Genomic DNA, 15875 nt, shown 5'->3' with positions numbered 1-15875 from the left:
ATAAAATTACAGTTAAACAAATAGATAACTTAGCTAAAAAATAGAATTAAGGGTGTTAACGAAGGAAGCCCTAGAGTGAAAAAAAATCAAGCAGAACCTCAGAAATCTAGTTAAACTCACGCACATTTAAGTCGAAATACTCACTTTCATAGTAACTAGAATTAAGTCAGGTCTCAACAATAACGAAGATATCATAATCCAAACATGAAGAATATGTATGAATAATAATAACGTATTATAACGAATAACATTTGAATTGGACCTAATACTAAATAAAATTTGATAGTAGACTTTAAGACAAGAACCATTAAGGGAGCTGCAGAAAACGGACGAGGAAAAATATGATTAATTAAACAAATGAATCCATTTTTTAAATATGACGACATCGAGAGCAGAATTGTCATTAACACCAACTACAGGTGGATATTTTTTGTTCCTAGTGCTCACTATTGATTTCAAAGTACTATTAGCATAAATTGAAGTGGAAGAATTTGAATTAACAGAATCACCCACAGCATCATCAAAGACAGCAAGTTGAGCAGCTTTAACCAAATGGGTTTTTTGATAAAGTCCTTTCTTTCAGTCCTAGATCACAATACTGGAATAATAGTTGTTTGACAAACTTTGGAATTGCGATGGAATCCTGGTCTTATATGGTAGTAGGTATGTATGTAAGAGTGCAGAGAGGTAAAGTGTTGACAACCCTAAATAAAATAAAAACAAATCGATAACTGACAGTTTAGGTTGTGTACTCTCGCGTTTTGGTAATAAGAAATATCCTTATAGATTATGTAAACACCATTCGATTTCTTTTTATGAGGGTCCTTTTGCCCGAAGTGTTATTCCATAAACAACCCTATCCTATGTACTTTATGACCCAATAAGAAAATTACAATTGAAAGACTAAAATTGTGTTTTGTATTTCATTGCTATCTTGCGTTAATTTTGGGGCACGCAAACTATGTTCAAACTATTTGAATAACTCAATTAAACTACTTACATATGTCCGTTAAGCTTTTGAACTCCCAAGAGTTCGATGTCTGATTTGTGATAGAACAGAGGATTATAATATTTAATATCTGTTCTCCAAATGGCCAATGCCTTATTATGATAGCCTGTGTATACTTTTCTGAAGCTGTGTAATAAGACCTTAGTTTTTGTCTTGTAATGTTTTGTCCAAATCTGTTTCGATATTCTCATCTTTTATTCTAGCTTGTTCGTAGCGGATACAGTAATATGCATATCTCCGGCTCCATACTAAGCCAACTTGTCTGCTTTTTCGTTGCTGGAACTAGTCCTCTGAACGGAAACTGAATTTATAGATAAATCGAGTTGACCTAACAGTGAGCTTAAAGCCTTCTTACATTTGTTATTAAGCTGGTATTGACCCTTGGTGACGACAAGCTAGTAGTGCCGGATTTTTGTGTAAATGGTTACTATCGTATCGTGCCGTAGTTATTTAGTAGAACTTCACAGGTCTTCTCTACGTCTAATACTTCGGCTTGAAATATACTAGCTGAGTTTGGTAGGTGGAATGATATAGAGATACCAATACCCTCGGACCAACACCCTCCTCCCTATACCAAAGACCATTTTGAACCAGTCGGTGTAGAGATAGGTAACCTCCTCTCCTACTTAATTTCTTCTCCATTTTCGTCTAGAGGGTATTCTCATCTTGTAAAATTTGTCTAATATCTAATGACTGCCGTATATGGTATATCAACATGTTTTTATTCGGTTTTAGAACCCAGTCCCTGATGAGTATTCTCTTACACGCCTAAAACGCCATATACTTAAGTTAGTGTACGTTTCTTAATATTCATTTTCCAATTCAGCTTTTTATCTATACGGATACACAGATATTTTGCTGTGGAAGACAGAGAAATTGTGTACCACCGATTGAGGGAACTTGAAATCGAGGTAGTTTGGGATTTTTCGTGAATAGCAACAATTCCGGTTTACTTGGGTTAACCCTTAGGCCGTAAGACTTCTTCGCTTTGTCGTTATGTGTCAGAGAGTTACTGATCGTGTTTATTCTATTACATTTACTTTTTTTTGTTGAAGAGTTTTTGTTGATCGACATTTTATGTAAGTATGTTTTGCAGTCGATAAGTTATCCGCTATGGTTGATCTGATGTGTATATCCATTAGGCTTTTTGGGATCTTCAGCATAAAGGAGGTGAGGCTTACAATCTGCAGTCTGTTGTATGTGTTCTTCTGCTGGTTTTGGAAGGAACACTACCTTGACTCTTTTCAGCTTTTTGGGATATAAGATAGCCGGATACTGAGCTTGTAGATCTTTTCACGACTTAGAACCATTGTCGCATTTAAGTTCTGCAGCATTAAAGGAGTAATCAAAGAAGCTGTTAATAACATACGCTATTTCTTTCTTGTTGATTAACTATGAGACCTTAACGGTTTATGGTAAAAGTGATGTCTATTAAACAATCTATCGAATGCAATCAAAAGAATATACTTAAGTAATATAAACACTTGATATATTATCTCCATATGACATACACCAGATGCTTATAAGACTCGCTGCTCTCTAACTTTTGATTAATCAACGAAAGTTCATACATATTGAAAACAAAAAAAACATTAATGGTGGCTACCCTTGCGTTATAATACCTTTCTCATATGTAGATTTTATAACTACTGTTTTATAAAACGCAAGAAAGCCACAGTTACTGAAACTCCAAAACTAATACAAACACGCCGAGCAAATGATAAGGCATTTGAGAGACAGGGATGAACAATCACACGTCACAAAAGCTTCGGTTAGAATTACTTTAACAGAAATAGTAGCACAGTTTGGTAATTAACCGATGATTTAACCGATTGGTGGCTTGTAAGAAACTTTGTAGTCGAACTAAGGATAGTTAATGAGGAAAAATCAGATTAAAAAAGCATTAAAAAAAGATCTTTATATTGATTGTGATCAGTCAGTTTGCGTAGCAGCTATATGCTATAGTAGTTTGCCTAAATAGTTGATTGATTAGGATTGTAGGGTTGCCTTGGAGAATAGTTTATGCAGAAGTTCCTGAAAATAATTTGTCAAATAAAAGTAAAAGGTGGCCCAAAATTAACGCAATATTTAAATATAACCACGTGTCTGCTTTTGTTTAATAATAAAATTTCAAAAAAATGAAAGCTTGGCGGTTCGAAAACTTCATACAAAATATAGTCGGAATAGTGTCTTAACTCTATCTACTATGAAGAGATTTTGAAAAAGCGCTAAATTTAGATATTGTGTTAGTTTTGGAACAGCTTTTATTTTCTATCATCCTATAGTAGTCCGATATCGCAGATTCCGAAAAATAAACAACTTCTTTGGGAAAAAGGAAGAATGCAAAATTTCTGATTAATATCTCAAAATTGAGCAACTAGTTTGTATAACTACATGTAGACAGACTTACTTGATTAACCGTGCGATTCTGTAACTTGAGACAGTCTCAAGTGTCTAAATTTTAGATTTTAAGTTAGAGACAATTTTTGAGACTTGAGATGATATTGCTATTCTGTAAGTGACAGTCACAAAATCTATTACATTTCATTATTCAGAGATGTTTTTAAACTTGAATGAAAATAAATATGTCGATAAAAAATATTAAAATTTCTATAACATAGTCAAAAAACATAATTATCAATGAAAATCAATCAATAAAAATATATGTTGACTTTGTTTCATAATATTTACGAAATTTATGTAAAATTGGTTTATTTTTAACCTTTTCGTGTTTGAGTTGCTTACAAAATATAAAGAAACGACAATCGATTAATATCTATGATGATCTATATTCAGCATATTCAAAATGGCAGACAAGAGTTCTTTTTAGTTTTGTGACCTGCTAACTACCAGGTCTCAATATTTTGAGACTAACGCTAGAGACTGTTTAGTGAATAGTAACTAGTCTCAAATTGAGACTTTGCCTCAAAATGTCTCAAATAGAGACTAGAGACTGGTTACAGAATCCCGCTATAAATCCACGCATACTGACACGCTTGTCTTTATACATACTTAAATACCCTTCTCAGGGTATAAAAAGTGCATAGTTTCGCTGTTCCGAATATCGCCCACTGCCAGATGCATTCAAACACAAATTTAAATTGCAGCATCCCTTTCAGCTTCCACCTGCTCTTATGCAACACGCGCCGCACACAACTGCTGGCAATTACATGGAAGCTGTTGTGCTGTCTGCGGCGGCATTCACGATCGTGCCACGATCACTTGTTGTACAAAAACACAATTGCAGACAATTGCTTGAGTGAGGTCGCGTGACATCATTGTTGTAATTTTAGGAAGATATAAATATTTATTATGCATTGACATACACACAGTCGTAAAATTGAGGCGAGAAACCACTGAGAAGTATTTTCGGAAGATCAGTGCAGATCGCGTTCGCAAAAAGCAATGACAACAATAAAAAATTTTTGATTCCAAGAATTCTCGCAAAACTCTGTCGCCTCACATTCTTTAGGAACATTTATGGCACTTTTTTTGTTTTATGCTCGCAACCTACAATTGTGCTTCGGCTGCTCAATGGCTGGCATTTTTGGCGTTCCCGTCTTCATTTGCGCTAATTTGCATAAGAGTGTCGACACATAAGCGGCGTTAATTTGTTGCAAGCGGTGTTTTTGTTTTTGCTGCTTTTCACTTTAAAATTTTTGATTGTGCTGAGATCATTTTGTTTATTGGAAGGGTCGTAACACGTGGCGTTCGACTTCGTCCATGTGTCTGCAGTTTTGTTAATATTAAAAAGACAGCTTTTGCAATTCTAATATTATTTTGTTCAACAGAATCAAAAATCTTCAGAAATTTTAAACATTTCTAGAAAGCTGCAGCGTAATTTTTGCGAATAAAGGAGTCTACTTATGTAATGCTTCTAAAGTAGCTTTCGGATGTTTTATATTTCTCCACCTCCTCAATAAGTCTACCAGCTGTCTACCTAAAAACAATCTTTTGAAATGTTTGGACTTCTTAATGTAGTTGATACTAAAGTTTTTATGCGTAAGAGTTTTTCAGAAAAAATTTGTGAAATGGAGCTAGATATTGATTTGGGTCCTTTATGGTTATTGAGATCCGTTTGCATAGGAAGCGGGTTTTTAGATATATTATACGATTTTAGAGGCCATCGAGTTTTTGGTTTAGTTCAATACCCTTATAATATATACCCTTCTTATATAATATAATATTACAACCTAGACTTAGACATTTAAGCCCGTTTCCAAACAGTTAAATGACTTTTTGAAACGCCCTTTCTCGGCAGCAAAACACTTTGAGATAGGAAATAATATGTGGCCGTGATATTTTAAAGATTAAGACTAACCCTACAATCGAACATATGAAGATTTAAGGGAGGTCCTCGACATCTGTATGTCCAGCGACTACAGATCCGCGGACCTAACAGCTATATTTCAGTTTCATATTCATAGTAATGGTGGGTCCTGAAATAACATAGAGAAACATTAATCAAAAGTGTTATACCTCTTTATACACATGTTGTTTTTAAAGAGCGTAAAGGTCACTTCATTTATTAACGATTGTCCATACTTATCGGCAAGGCTCCAAGTTCTTTTTCTTGAACAACCATATATCCAACGAAAATTATACCTTTCGATTAGAGGTAAGTGGAGAATTGATAAAAAACTATTTAACAGTAATTATGTTCGGTAGAGAGACTGTTTAACTTTCCAACCGTCTACTAAAGTAGCCCCTGATGGCAAAAGTTATTCCCGGTTAAAGTCTAAGGCTAACGTACAAAACATCTCTTAAAATATTTAATAAATTTAATAAAGCGAGTAGGGAAGATTTCGAAGCCATTAGACTATTTTTTTAATAGCTTATTTTTTTAATCATATTCTCTAAATCTGTGGAGCAACTACAATAGACAAAAAAGAGTACTTTCAAAAAAAAGTAAATGCGGGAAAAACTAACTACTGAAATGTTTATTGACTACACAATGACAAGAAGATGAGAAGATTTATAGTCCTTTGCGCGTTGGCCACGGCGAATATCGCATTCGATGGAAAGATGAGCTGCATGAGATATACGACGACCTTTAAATAGCTCAGCGAATTAAAAGATAGCGGCTACGCTGGCTAGGCCATGTTGTCTTAATCGACGAAAACGCCCCAGCTATGAAAGTATTCGACGCAGTACCCGCCGGGGGAAGCAGAGGAAGAAGAAGACCTCCACTCCGTTGGAAAGACCAAGTGGAGAAGGACCTATAATTAACTCGGCTATAATGGCGTAAGCGGTGTCTACGCCAGTAAAGAAGAAGAGATACAATGGCATTGCCTACTTTCCACATGTGTCATTAACGATGCTGCTCGTCCATACGGCATTCCATCTCACTCGGCTGCGTCTATCATTTCTTTTGGATATTTTATTATATTTTGCTTTTAGTGACTTGCGTATTCCTTAACACTGATTCAGTAGCCAAGCGATGACACTTTTGGTAATCTCATCAGCTTTTCGATAAACGCCGTTGTGAGGCTTCTTTATATTGTTCCTTGCGCCTTAAGCTATTTCAGCAGCTTTTCTGACCACAAAAATTTCTGTCTGGAAGATGCTGCAGTATTACGACTGCTTGAAAGTTCGTCTTAGATCAAGTTCCGCGCGATAGAATCGGGCGCCCACAGCATTTGCCATTTTTGATTCGACCGTGTACATGTTGAAAGTTCCACTGGTGGATCATGTGTCTAAGCGTCGTTCTCGCCTTTAGTGCTACTTGAGAATTTCTCTCTCAGAGAAAGCGCCAGGAGTTTATTTTATCATATACCTTGCCAAAAAAATTTAAATTTAATAACCATTGCCCCTAAATGTAGGCAATACATGTAGGGGTTGAGGGATATAATTGTTAAAAAGTTTTCCAGCTGCTTTATAATTTAATTGCTTAATTGCATAAGATTATGTTTTGCATAAAAAAGTAACGAATTTCTTTATATTCATTTTTATTCTACGGAATAGATAATTTTTACAAAATATTTGAAAATCTATTTACTTAATAAAAATTAATTATGCTCTTGTCAATTATCAGTAGACATTATCATACCAACATGCTTCTCATATTGCTGTCTGCCATTCTATTCAACAGGTAAACACACGTAAACAGAGCGCATGTAAACAAAGTTCCCTAGAGCTAATCACATTACAGCGTTGATTGATTCCGTTTGTTTATAAACAAAATACCATAATAAACATTTCTTTCAATGCAACAGCTGATAGTACTTTGGTAAAGTTGCTATAAAAATGTTTATTGAGAGTTCTGGGAGAGTATACGAGAGATTATATGAGAGAACAACCACTGAGAGTGAAAAAGACTGTAATCGCCGGATACAAAGCCACAGTGATGTCATCGCCGCAATTCTACTGGAATAGCGTGCGATCTCGCTTATCATATGGCGAGCCCGTGAGCTACACAAACGCACGTTTCCTTTTATACACATACACAAGTATATGTAAGTACATATTTTTGTGGGAAAAATACTCTCTATGTTTACTAAGCAAAGCTCAATTGAGAAAATATTGTGTCAGCTAGTCGGAGAAAATTGTACATGTGTTTGTTTATTTTTCTTATGGCAAAAATGAATTTCAACAAAAATTTATAGCAAATCGTGTGTCGCGTTCAGTTGAGTTTGCGATCTTGTGACAACGGTATCGATGTTGGCGAGAGCGCGATGTGACGTGTGTGCAATTTATTATTGGTGTTTTTGGTTTACTTAATTTGTGAAAAAAAGCTAATTTGGAGATTGGTTTAAAAAAGTGGAAAAATTAAAAATAAATAAGAAATTTAACAGAAAAAAATTATCAAAATTGATCAACTCGCCTTCACTTCCTACGACGCGCTACGAAAATGTTATACGGCCTAATACAGTTAACGTGGTTCGACGCCACCACTGCCGCGTTGCCTTTTATCACCGTCGCTTTGCTGCAACTGTTGAATGCGTTGCTAACGGATCAAACGACGCGGCGCGTGAAATCGGCACATGAGTTAACAACCGCCGTGAATTTGTTAGCCGAAGATGGCACAGCGGCAACAACAACACCGGCAAATGGCAAAGCCACTGCTGCGAATGGTGCAGAAAATGGGAAATTGCAAAAACAAAAGAGTGAACACAGTGACGAGTAGGTGTCGCTAGAAAAAAAATATTTTTAAGCATAATTTAAATAAGTGCGGCTAAAAGCGGTTAGAAAATCACAATAGGAATTTCAAAAAAAAAAATTATTATAAATATCTCAAATATATGAGAATTAAGTTTTTTGAACAATAAAACAAATTGAAAAAATAAAGTTTCTTTCATTTTTTTTCTTAATTTTGTTTGGGTATAATAAACAAACTATGTTGCAAAAGAAAATCATTAATACAAGTAGGACCAAAAAGATTTGAAAATTTTAATAATTTTAATTAAGTTAAAAATGCATTAAAAATATATGAATAAATATAATGTACGTATGTACATACATTAGAATAGGCGGAAATATTCTACGGATCATTTAAAAAAAGTTCTAAAAACTTCGCCTTAATAATCACTGGCTCGAAACGGGTTTTAAGCCCATATTCTCTTAGGCAAAGTTGTTCATAATGATCTGTAGAACATTTCCAGCACACGTGAGTTTTTTTTGGTTCCCTGTAAATCGACCCGTTGTAATGTACATATAGAAAATTAAAAAAAATACTTTCCAAAGATAAATAAAAATTATGGTTTATCGAAAAAAAATAATTGAAAAGGGAAATAAAAAATATATAAAGTAAAATAAAGGATAAATATAATTTTATTTAAAATATACCATGATTTTTTGTGTTTTTCTTCCTGTGTAAATAATTCTTAAATAGTGTTTGTGCTATAAAATTAATTATTATATATATCCGCTAACACATATGTACATGAAAATATGTATATGCATGCATGAAAAGTTTGTGAAATGTTTCAATTAAAAACAGTGACATATTCAGTGACGGAAGCACATACAAACATTTGCTCAGTTTGTGCAATGAAACCGGCAAATTGTTCTAAATCAAGTTTGATTTCTTTAAAGTGCTCTCATCGAAATATGTAAAGCAGCTTTTAGAAGTTTACGTGACTTGTATTTAAAATCAAATTTGATAAAAAAAAATGCTTTCAAACAAAAAACATGTATAAGCAGCAAATATTCGATGATTCTATTAAAAAAATGAGTTTTTGAAAAAAAATATCCATCGCTATTATCTCTTGCTTTTGTGTATTTGTACAAAATCGTGTGATTTGTCCTTGTAACTTTATTGCTGGGAAATGATTCGTTAAGATTAAATTTATTATTTTTTTTTATTTTTACTTTTTATTCGTAATAATTATTTTGTGTTTTGCAAGGTTTTCAGAATTTTAAATACAAAAGGAAATTTTAACATAAAAAATTTCTAGAACTATTATAAAAAGTTTCTAAAAAAATTATCAAAATTTCATAAAATATTTTTTTCTAATTATAATACACCACAATGGCTTTTATATGTACATATATATGTATGTTTCGTGCGTCTATTTTGTTTATTTGATATTGCTTTACAAAAATTTTATTTTTTAAATTAAAAAAAATATATTGTTTTTTTAGATATGAAAGTACTTAAACTTTGTTTGTGTTTACTTTTTATCCCTAATAATAATTTTTGCGTTTCGCCAGTTTTTTAATTTTTTTTAATTTTTGGGTAATTAATTTTTTAACAAAATTTAATTCATCAATTTTAATATACAAATAAAATTTAATAAGATATATAAAAAATATTAAATTAAAAGAATTAAAAAATTAATTCAATTATTTTTTTTTTTAATTTTTAATATGGAATAATAAATTTTATTTTTTTAATACATTATTAATTATAAAATTTTATTTTTTAATTAAAACTTTTTACATATTAAATAAATTTTTCGGCTGAAGGTCCTCATGAAATCAGTGCTGCGTTTATATATTTATAATAAAAAACTCTTTTGTTATATGAATTATTATAAATAAATAAATAAATAAATAAATTTTTTGTTAAACATTTTGTTTTTTATTTTATAAAAACTACGAAAATTTGAAAATAGTTTTTAATTTTAATACATCACAATTTTTTTTTATCAGTTTAATAAAGTTAATAAATTATTTGTAAAAAATGTTTAATAAAATAATATAAAACAAAAAAAACGATTCCGATCGTTCGGTTTGTATGGCAGCTATATGCTATAGTAATCCGATCTGAACAATTTCGTAAAGATATGTCGTTAAATGAAGAAGTTTCCCATGCAAGCATTTGATTCCGATCATTCAGTTTGTATGGCAGCTATATGCTGTAGTGGTCCGATATCGGCAGGTCCGACAAGTGAGCAGCTTCTCGAAGAGAAAATGATGTCTGCCAAATTTTAAAACGATATCTTAGAAACTGAGGGACTAGTTGGTATATATACAGACAGACGAACAGACAGACGGACAGACAGACGGACATGGCTAAATCGACTCAGCTCGACATACTGATCATTTATATATATACTTTATAGGGTCTTCGACCCTTCCTTCTGGGTGTTACAAACTTCGTGACAAACTTAATATATCCTGTTCAGGGTATAATAATTATTAATTTAAAAAATTATTACAAAGATAATTATTTTTTCTTTTATAATACATGTCTTTGTTCATATGTTTAAATAATTCCTAAAGTTTACTTTTAAATTTCTCAAACAAACAAAAAATAGTTTTTGCTTGAATGTTAAAGCATTTAAAAACTTTGTTTTTAATTTTGATTATTTAAATTAAAAAAAAAAAAAATATTAAAACAAGTAATAATACCTAATATTTTTGTTTCAGAAAGCATGTAGCGAATAATAAAGAAAACTTTTAATTATTTAAATTCATTAAAGATAATATGTCTGTCTGTCTGAATATTACAAGACTATAAACAGTTTTAATCTAAGATTTTTGTTTTCATTCTTCATAAAAACAATCTATTTTTTGTGTGTATTTAAATGTAATTAATCTTACTGAAATTGATTTTAAGCAGCATGGTTTTCGATATTAACTTCAATAAAAGTGAAATTTTCAATAATTTTGCTAAATTTTTATCTATTATCTGGAATATTACCTTCACTGTTTCAACTTCAAGATCCAAATTTTATGATTTAGTATTTAACTTAACTTTTTTTATTTTATAATTGCTTAAGTCTTTTTATTTTTATAAATATTGTAATATTGTAATACTATTTATTTTCAAAAATACTTTAATTTGCTTTACTAAAAAAACTTACTTCATGGAAAAAAATATTAGTTTTTCCATCCACCTTAATGTACACTTTAAATTATTAATAAATTTTTTTTTTTAAGAATTTTTGATTTGATTTTTTTAAATTATTAAACATCCCGCATACATTTATTTATGTACCTAAGTCTAACGTTATTGGTTTTATTGTCTGCGTGAAAAATACTTAGATCTCTTTTTTATTTGAAATATCTAAAAAAAATATTTTTTTGGTAGTTTTGTATACCCATGTACATATTTACTTATTTATACTTCTTCATCATTTCTGTCGAAATTTCTGTCATATTACTGTTACCGATTTTTACCCACATATTTACATATATACAAACATTTTCTTCAAATAAACAATCCTTCATTATACAGTTATGACATGTTTGTTCGATTCTCGCCACATCACTTTCACCCTCTCTTTATCAGCATCCTTAAAACCTATATTTATACATACATACATACATGTGCCACGATCATTTTGTTTGTGTTTTTGTATTACAGCTCCATTACAAATATACCCTCAGCGCCGGTGTGCTCATCATCACCACCCTCATCTGCACGTAATTCCATCAATTTGTTACACAACAACAATGGCAACAATCACGTCATCATTCCACATACGCCCTGTCTGCCTGACTTACTCAGCGATGAATAGTAAGTGTTTGTATTTATAATTGGTTTTGTACTTACATGTTTTATGTCAGACATAAATATCACCACATACTTATATGTGTGATTTCAAGTAATAAAAGTGGAAATTAATTTAATTGTGTATGATGATTACATTGATTTCTTAAAACTTTTGCTTTAAAGAGACTTTTGGGTTTAATACTATACTTATAAATAAAAAAATTAAATGCTAAATACAAAATAAAAATTAAAAATTCAAAAACAACAACCTTTAAACAAAATTTTTTGTTAATTATAACCACTTTCAACTCTTTACCGCCCTTTATAGTCACGAGGACGAAGATACTCTCTCGCTGGAGAATCTCTTCCCCTGCGATCAAAGTGAAATTTATGCTTCGAAAAAAATCAGCTTCATTATCGATGAAGTGATACAAACCGAAGCGAATTACGTGAATAACTTGCGAAAGGGCATAAAGAATTACGGTGAACTGCATGCGCGCTCGGATGCACCCGAGTCGTTCAAGGGCGCTGAAAATCGCAAGCGTTTGCTCGGTAATGTAGAGGAGATTTTGGCGCTACACGAGACACAGATTTTACCGCTAATGCTGCGCAATCAACGGGACTTGAAGTCGCTGTTCGACGAGTTTGCGGCCTACTTTGATGTGAGTATGAATAATTGATTTGATTTAATTTGAGAATTATGTATATTTTAGGTTAAGTGTCAAGATGTTTTAGCAAAAATTAAATAATGAAAGTGTTTTCAACAAACTTAAAGGCTCTTAAAAAATATAGAAGTTAAATAAATATATATGAGAAAAACAATAAAGAGCGCGGTAAACTGTATTTGTTCCACAAATTTCGTAACTAAGTGCATTCTCACCTAAAATTTTAATGATTTTTAATTAAGAGAACAGTAAATGTGCAAAAGCGCCGCCAAGTAGTTAGTGTTCAGCAAGCGGAACGCGTAGAGCAAATGCATACAAGTTATAGCAAAAACTCAACAGGTGCTAATGTCGCAAATAAACAGTACTAGGGAACTACACAGAAATATTGTTTTTGCAATAATTTGCGAAAATGAAATGCAAATATCAAATAACATGGTGAGAAATTGACCTTGAAAATTTTTTGCTTGCTATTTAAAAGTTATTTCAAGTTGATTTTTGAAAACTTTTCCTAAAAATTGTGTGCTTAGGGATATTTGCAACATTTTATCGTGAATAATGTTATCTTTTGAGATCCAATTTTCAATCGAAGTTAGGCTGAGTTAAGTTACACTGGCTGGCTGTCACGCCATACCTAGATCTACTGGTCCTTTGTTATGCCAGATGGAGCTTCATTATTAATACGAGCAGAATTTCGTGCAGTATCTAATTCTGATACTTCATCCAGCCCCTTGAACCGCGAAACACTTAGATCACTAAGCGAAGTTATAGATAAGGCAGGGTATAAGCAGAGGAGATGTTGGAACGTTTTCTCATGTTTACTTCCCTGCAATTTCTACAAGTGTCATCATTAATAATGCCCACAGGGCTCGCATGTGATGCCAGTAAGTAGTGACCTGTGACTAGACCAACAATCGTGCTGCAGTCTTTTCAAGACCGTATGAGCAAAAAGCTTGCATGCTCTCCTTCAGCTCTCTTGCACATTTCATCTCACTATGAGCCATCTGTCAGCCTTTCACGAACTGGTTCGGTAGTCAAGCAGATGGCATTTAAGACAAACTCATCAGCTATTCCGTTCCGTTCACAGTGTTTGTCAATTGGTCGTAGGTTGACTAACTTTCAATTCCAGCCGTGGGAGTGGTGCTATTATGTAGATTGCAGCGAGGCGTTGTTTTCGCTTCAACGGTTTCCTGTATCAAATTTTACTGGCATTGGTGCACTACACAAAAGTATCATAAGGCAAGATTGGCTTAACTACCGCTGTGTAACAACAATGTATAAGGATAGATAAGAGGTCCCATGCTGACCCTAACAGCACCATTGGCCTTCTTCACCCTCTTCTCCGGTGTATTTGTAATTTGGTTATTATAAGAAGATCTGTATTGAGATAAGGCCAAATGTAGTAAAAATCTAAATCTAGATTTATCGAAAGATTTCTCTGGTTTTCCAGCGCTTCTATTACTTTTAACCATAATCAAAGGGAGGTATCAATAAGTAATTATATACGACACTTTAAAAACACAAGATTTTGTATGCTAGAAATGCACTTGTGGATTCGTCAGTTTTTAGAATATATTTTGAAATGACAGTATACTGTTGATACAGTTTTATTGTAGCCAAGAGTGTTAGCCACAAATAGCCCTATCGGTTTACATATGTCTCAACTATTATTTTAGGACGAAATTGTTGTTGATATATTGGATTAGTCGCTTTTGTCGAGAAATTAAGATATGAAGTGCTTAGTAAATTTGATTTATATTCAAGTCTTATCGAAGTAATATCTCTGGTTATCTACACAGGCTTTCGGAGTAGTCATTGATTTAGAGAGCCTTTATCTAAAATAAATATACTCAAAACGACAAAGCTAGACTTTTCATAACGAATAAATTCAGAGTCACTTCCATTCTCACGGCTTGCAATATGAAATCTCAACTGCCTGAAAGTATCTAAACTATACTCGGTGTGCTTTGTTTTAGACTCTTTAACCTATTTTAGATGTCATTCAAAATGTCCCTAAAACAATCAAACGGTTTTCATTAAGGGGTCGGTAGGGTAATCTGACCGGTTTTTTTGAATTTTTTTTTATAGAAATTTTTATTCTACAATAGAACTTTTTTCACACATCATGAGGTATGTCGTGGAATGTATAAACAATGTTTTTCGGAATTTTAAGATGACATCTGTCGGAGAAATAGCTAAGTGAATGAGATACGTTTTTTCTTTGGCGGACACGATTTCTCATGTTTGGATCAACTGAATCACAAAAACCCTATTTATTCTTAAAAAGTACGTGAATGGTTATCGTCCCTACAAGAATCATGAAAAACTTTCGATAAATAAAAAAGTAATGAACGTTTTTTTTTTAATTCTTCCCCATATTTTTATACTCTCGCAACAAAGTTGCTAAGGAGAGTATTATAGTTTTGTTCACATAACGGTTGTTTGTAAGTCCTAAAACTAAAAGAGTCAGATATAGGGTTATATATACCAAAGTGATCAGGGTGACGAGTAGAGTTAAAATTCGGATGTCTGTCTGTCCGTCCGTGCAAGCTGTAACTTGAATAAAAATTGAGATATCATAATGAAACTTGGTACACGTATTTTTTGGCTCCATAAGAAGGTTAAGTTCGAAGATGGGCCAAATCGACCCACTGCCACGCCCACAAAATGGCGGAAACCGAAAACCTATAAAGTGTCATAACTAAGCCATAAATAAAGATATTAAAGTGAAATTTGGCACAAAGGATCGTATTAGGGAGGGGCATATTTGGACCCAATTGTTTTGGAAAAGTGGGCGTGGCCCCGCCCCCTACTAAGTTTTTTGTACATATCTCGGAAACTACTATAGCTATGTCAACCAAACTCTACAGAGCCGTTTTTTTAAGGCATTTCCATATACAGTTCAAAAATGGAAAAAATCGGATAATAACCACGCCCACCTCCCATACAAAGGTTATGTTGAAAATCACTAAAAGTGCGTTAACCGACTAACAAAAAACGTCAGAAACACTAAAGTTTACGGAAGAAATGGCAGAAGGAAGCTGCACCCAGGCTTTTTTTAAATATTGAAAATGGGCGTGGCGTCGCCCACTTATGGACCAAAAACCATATCTCGGGAACTACTTGACCGATTTCAATGAAATTCGGTATGTAATATTTTCTTAAAAACCTGATGACATGTACGAAATATGGGTGAAATCGATTCACAACCACGCCTTCTTCCAATATATATGAATTTCATCTGATGCCTTCTCTGTATAATATATACATTAGGAACCAATGATGATAGCGGAATAAAACTTTACACAAATACGGTATTTGA

General features: G+C 32.7%; 1 protein-coding gene across 2 annotated transcripts in view; it reads left to right on the top strand.

The window, feature by feature from the left end:
- The first annotated feature begins 7648 nt into the window (after positions 1-7648).
- Positions 7649-15875, top strand: part of LOC120772508 (pleckstrin homology domain-containing family G member 4B) — a 44053-nt gene continuing 35826 nt past the window's right edge. Inside the window, exons 1-3 of one of the 2 annotated variants that reach the window (XM_040101152.1) lie at positions 7649-8131; positions 11763-11915; positions 12220-12553. In XM_040101152.1, the coding sequence (XP_039957086.1) occupies positions 7860-8131; positions 11763-11915; positions 12220-12553 (759 nt within the window). In that variant the 5' untranslated portion in view covers positions 7649-7859. The remainder of the gene's footprint in view (positions 8132-11762; positions 11916-12219; positions 12554-15875) is intronic. The other variant, XM_040101153.1, reaches the window with a different exon arrangement.

The sequence above is a fragment of the Bactrocera tryoni genome, chromosome 3 (genome assembly GCF_016617805.1).
Source record: "Bactrocera tryoni isolate S06 chromosome 3, CSIRO_BtryS06_freeze2, whole genome shotgun sequence".
Lineage (NCBI taxonomy): Eukaryota > Metazoa > Arthropoda > Insecta > Diptera > Tephritidae > Bactrocera > Bactrocera tryoni.
This window is presented reverse-complemented; position numbering and strand designations above follow the sequence as displayed.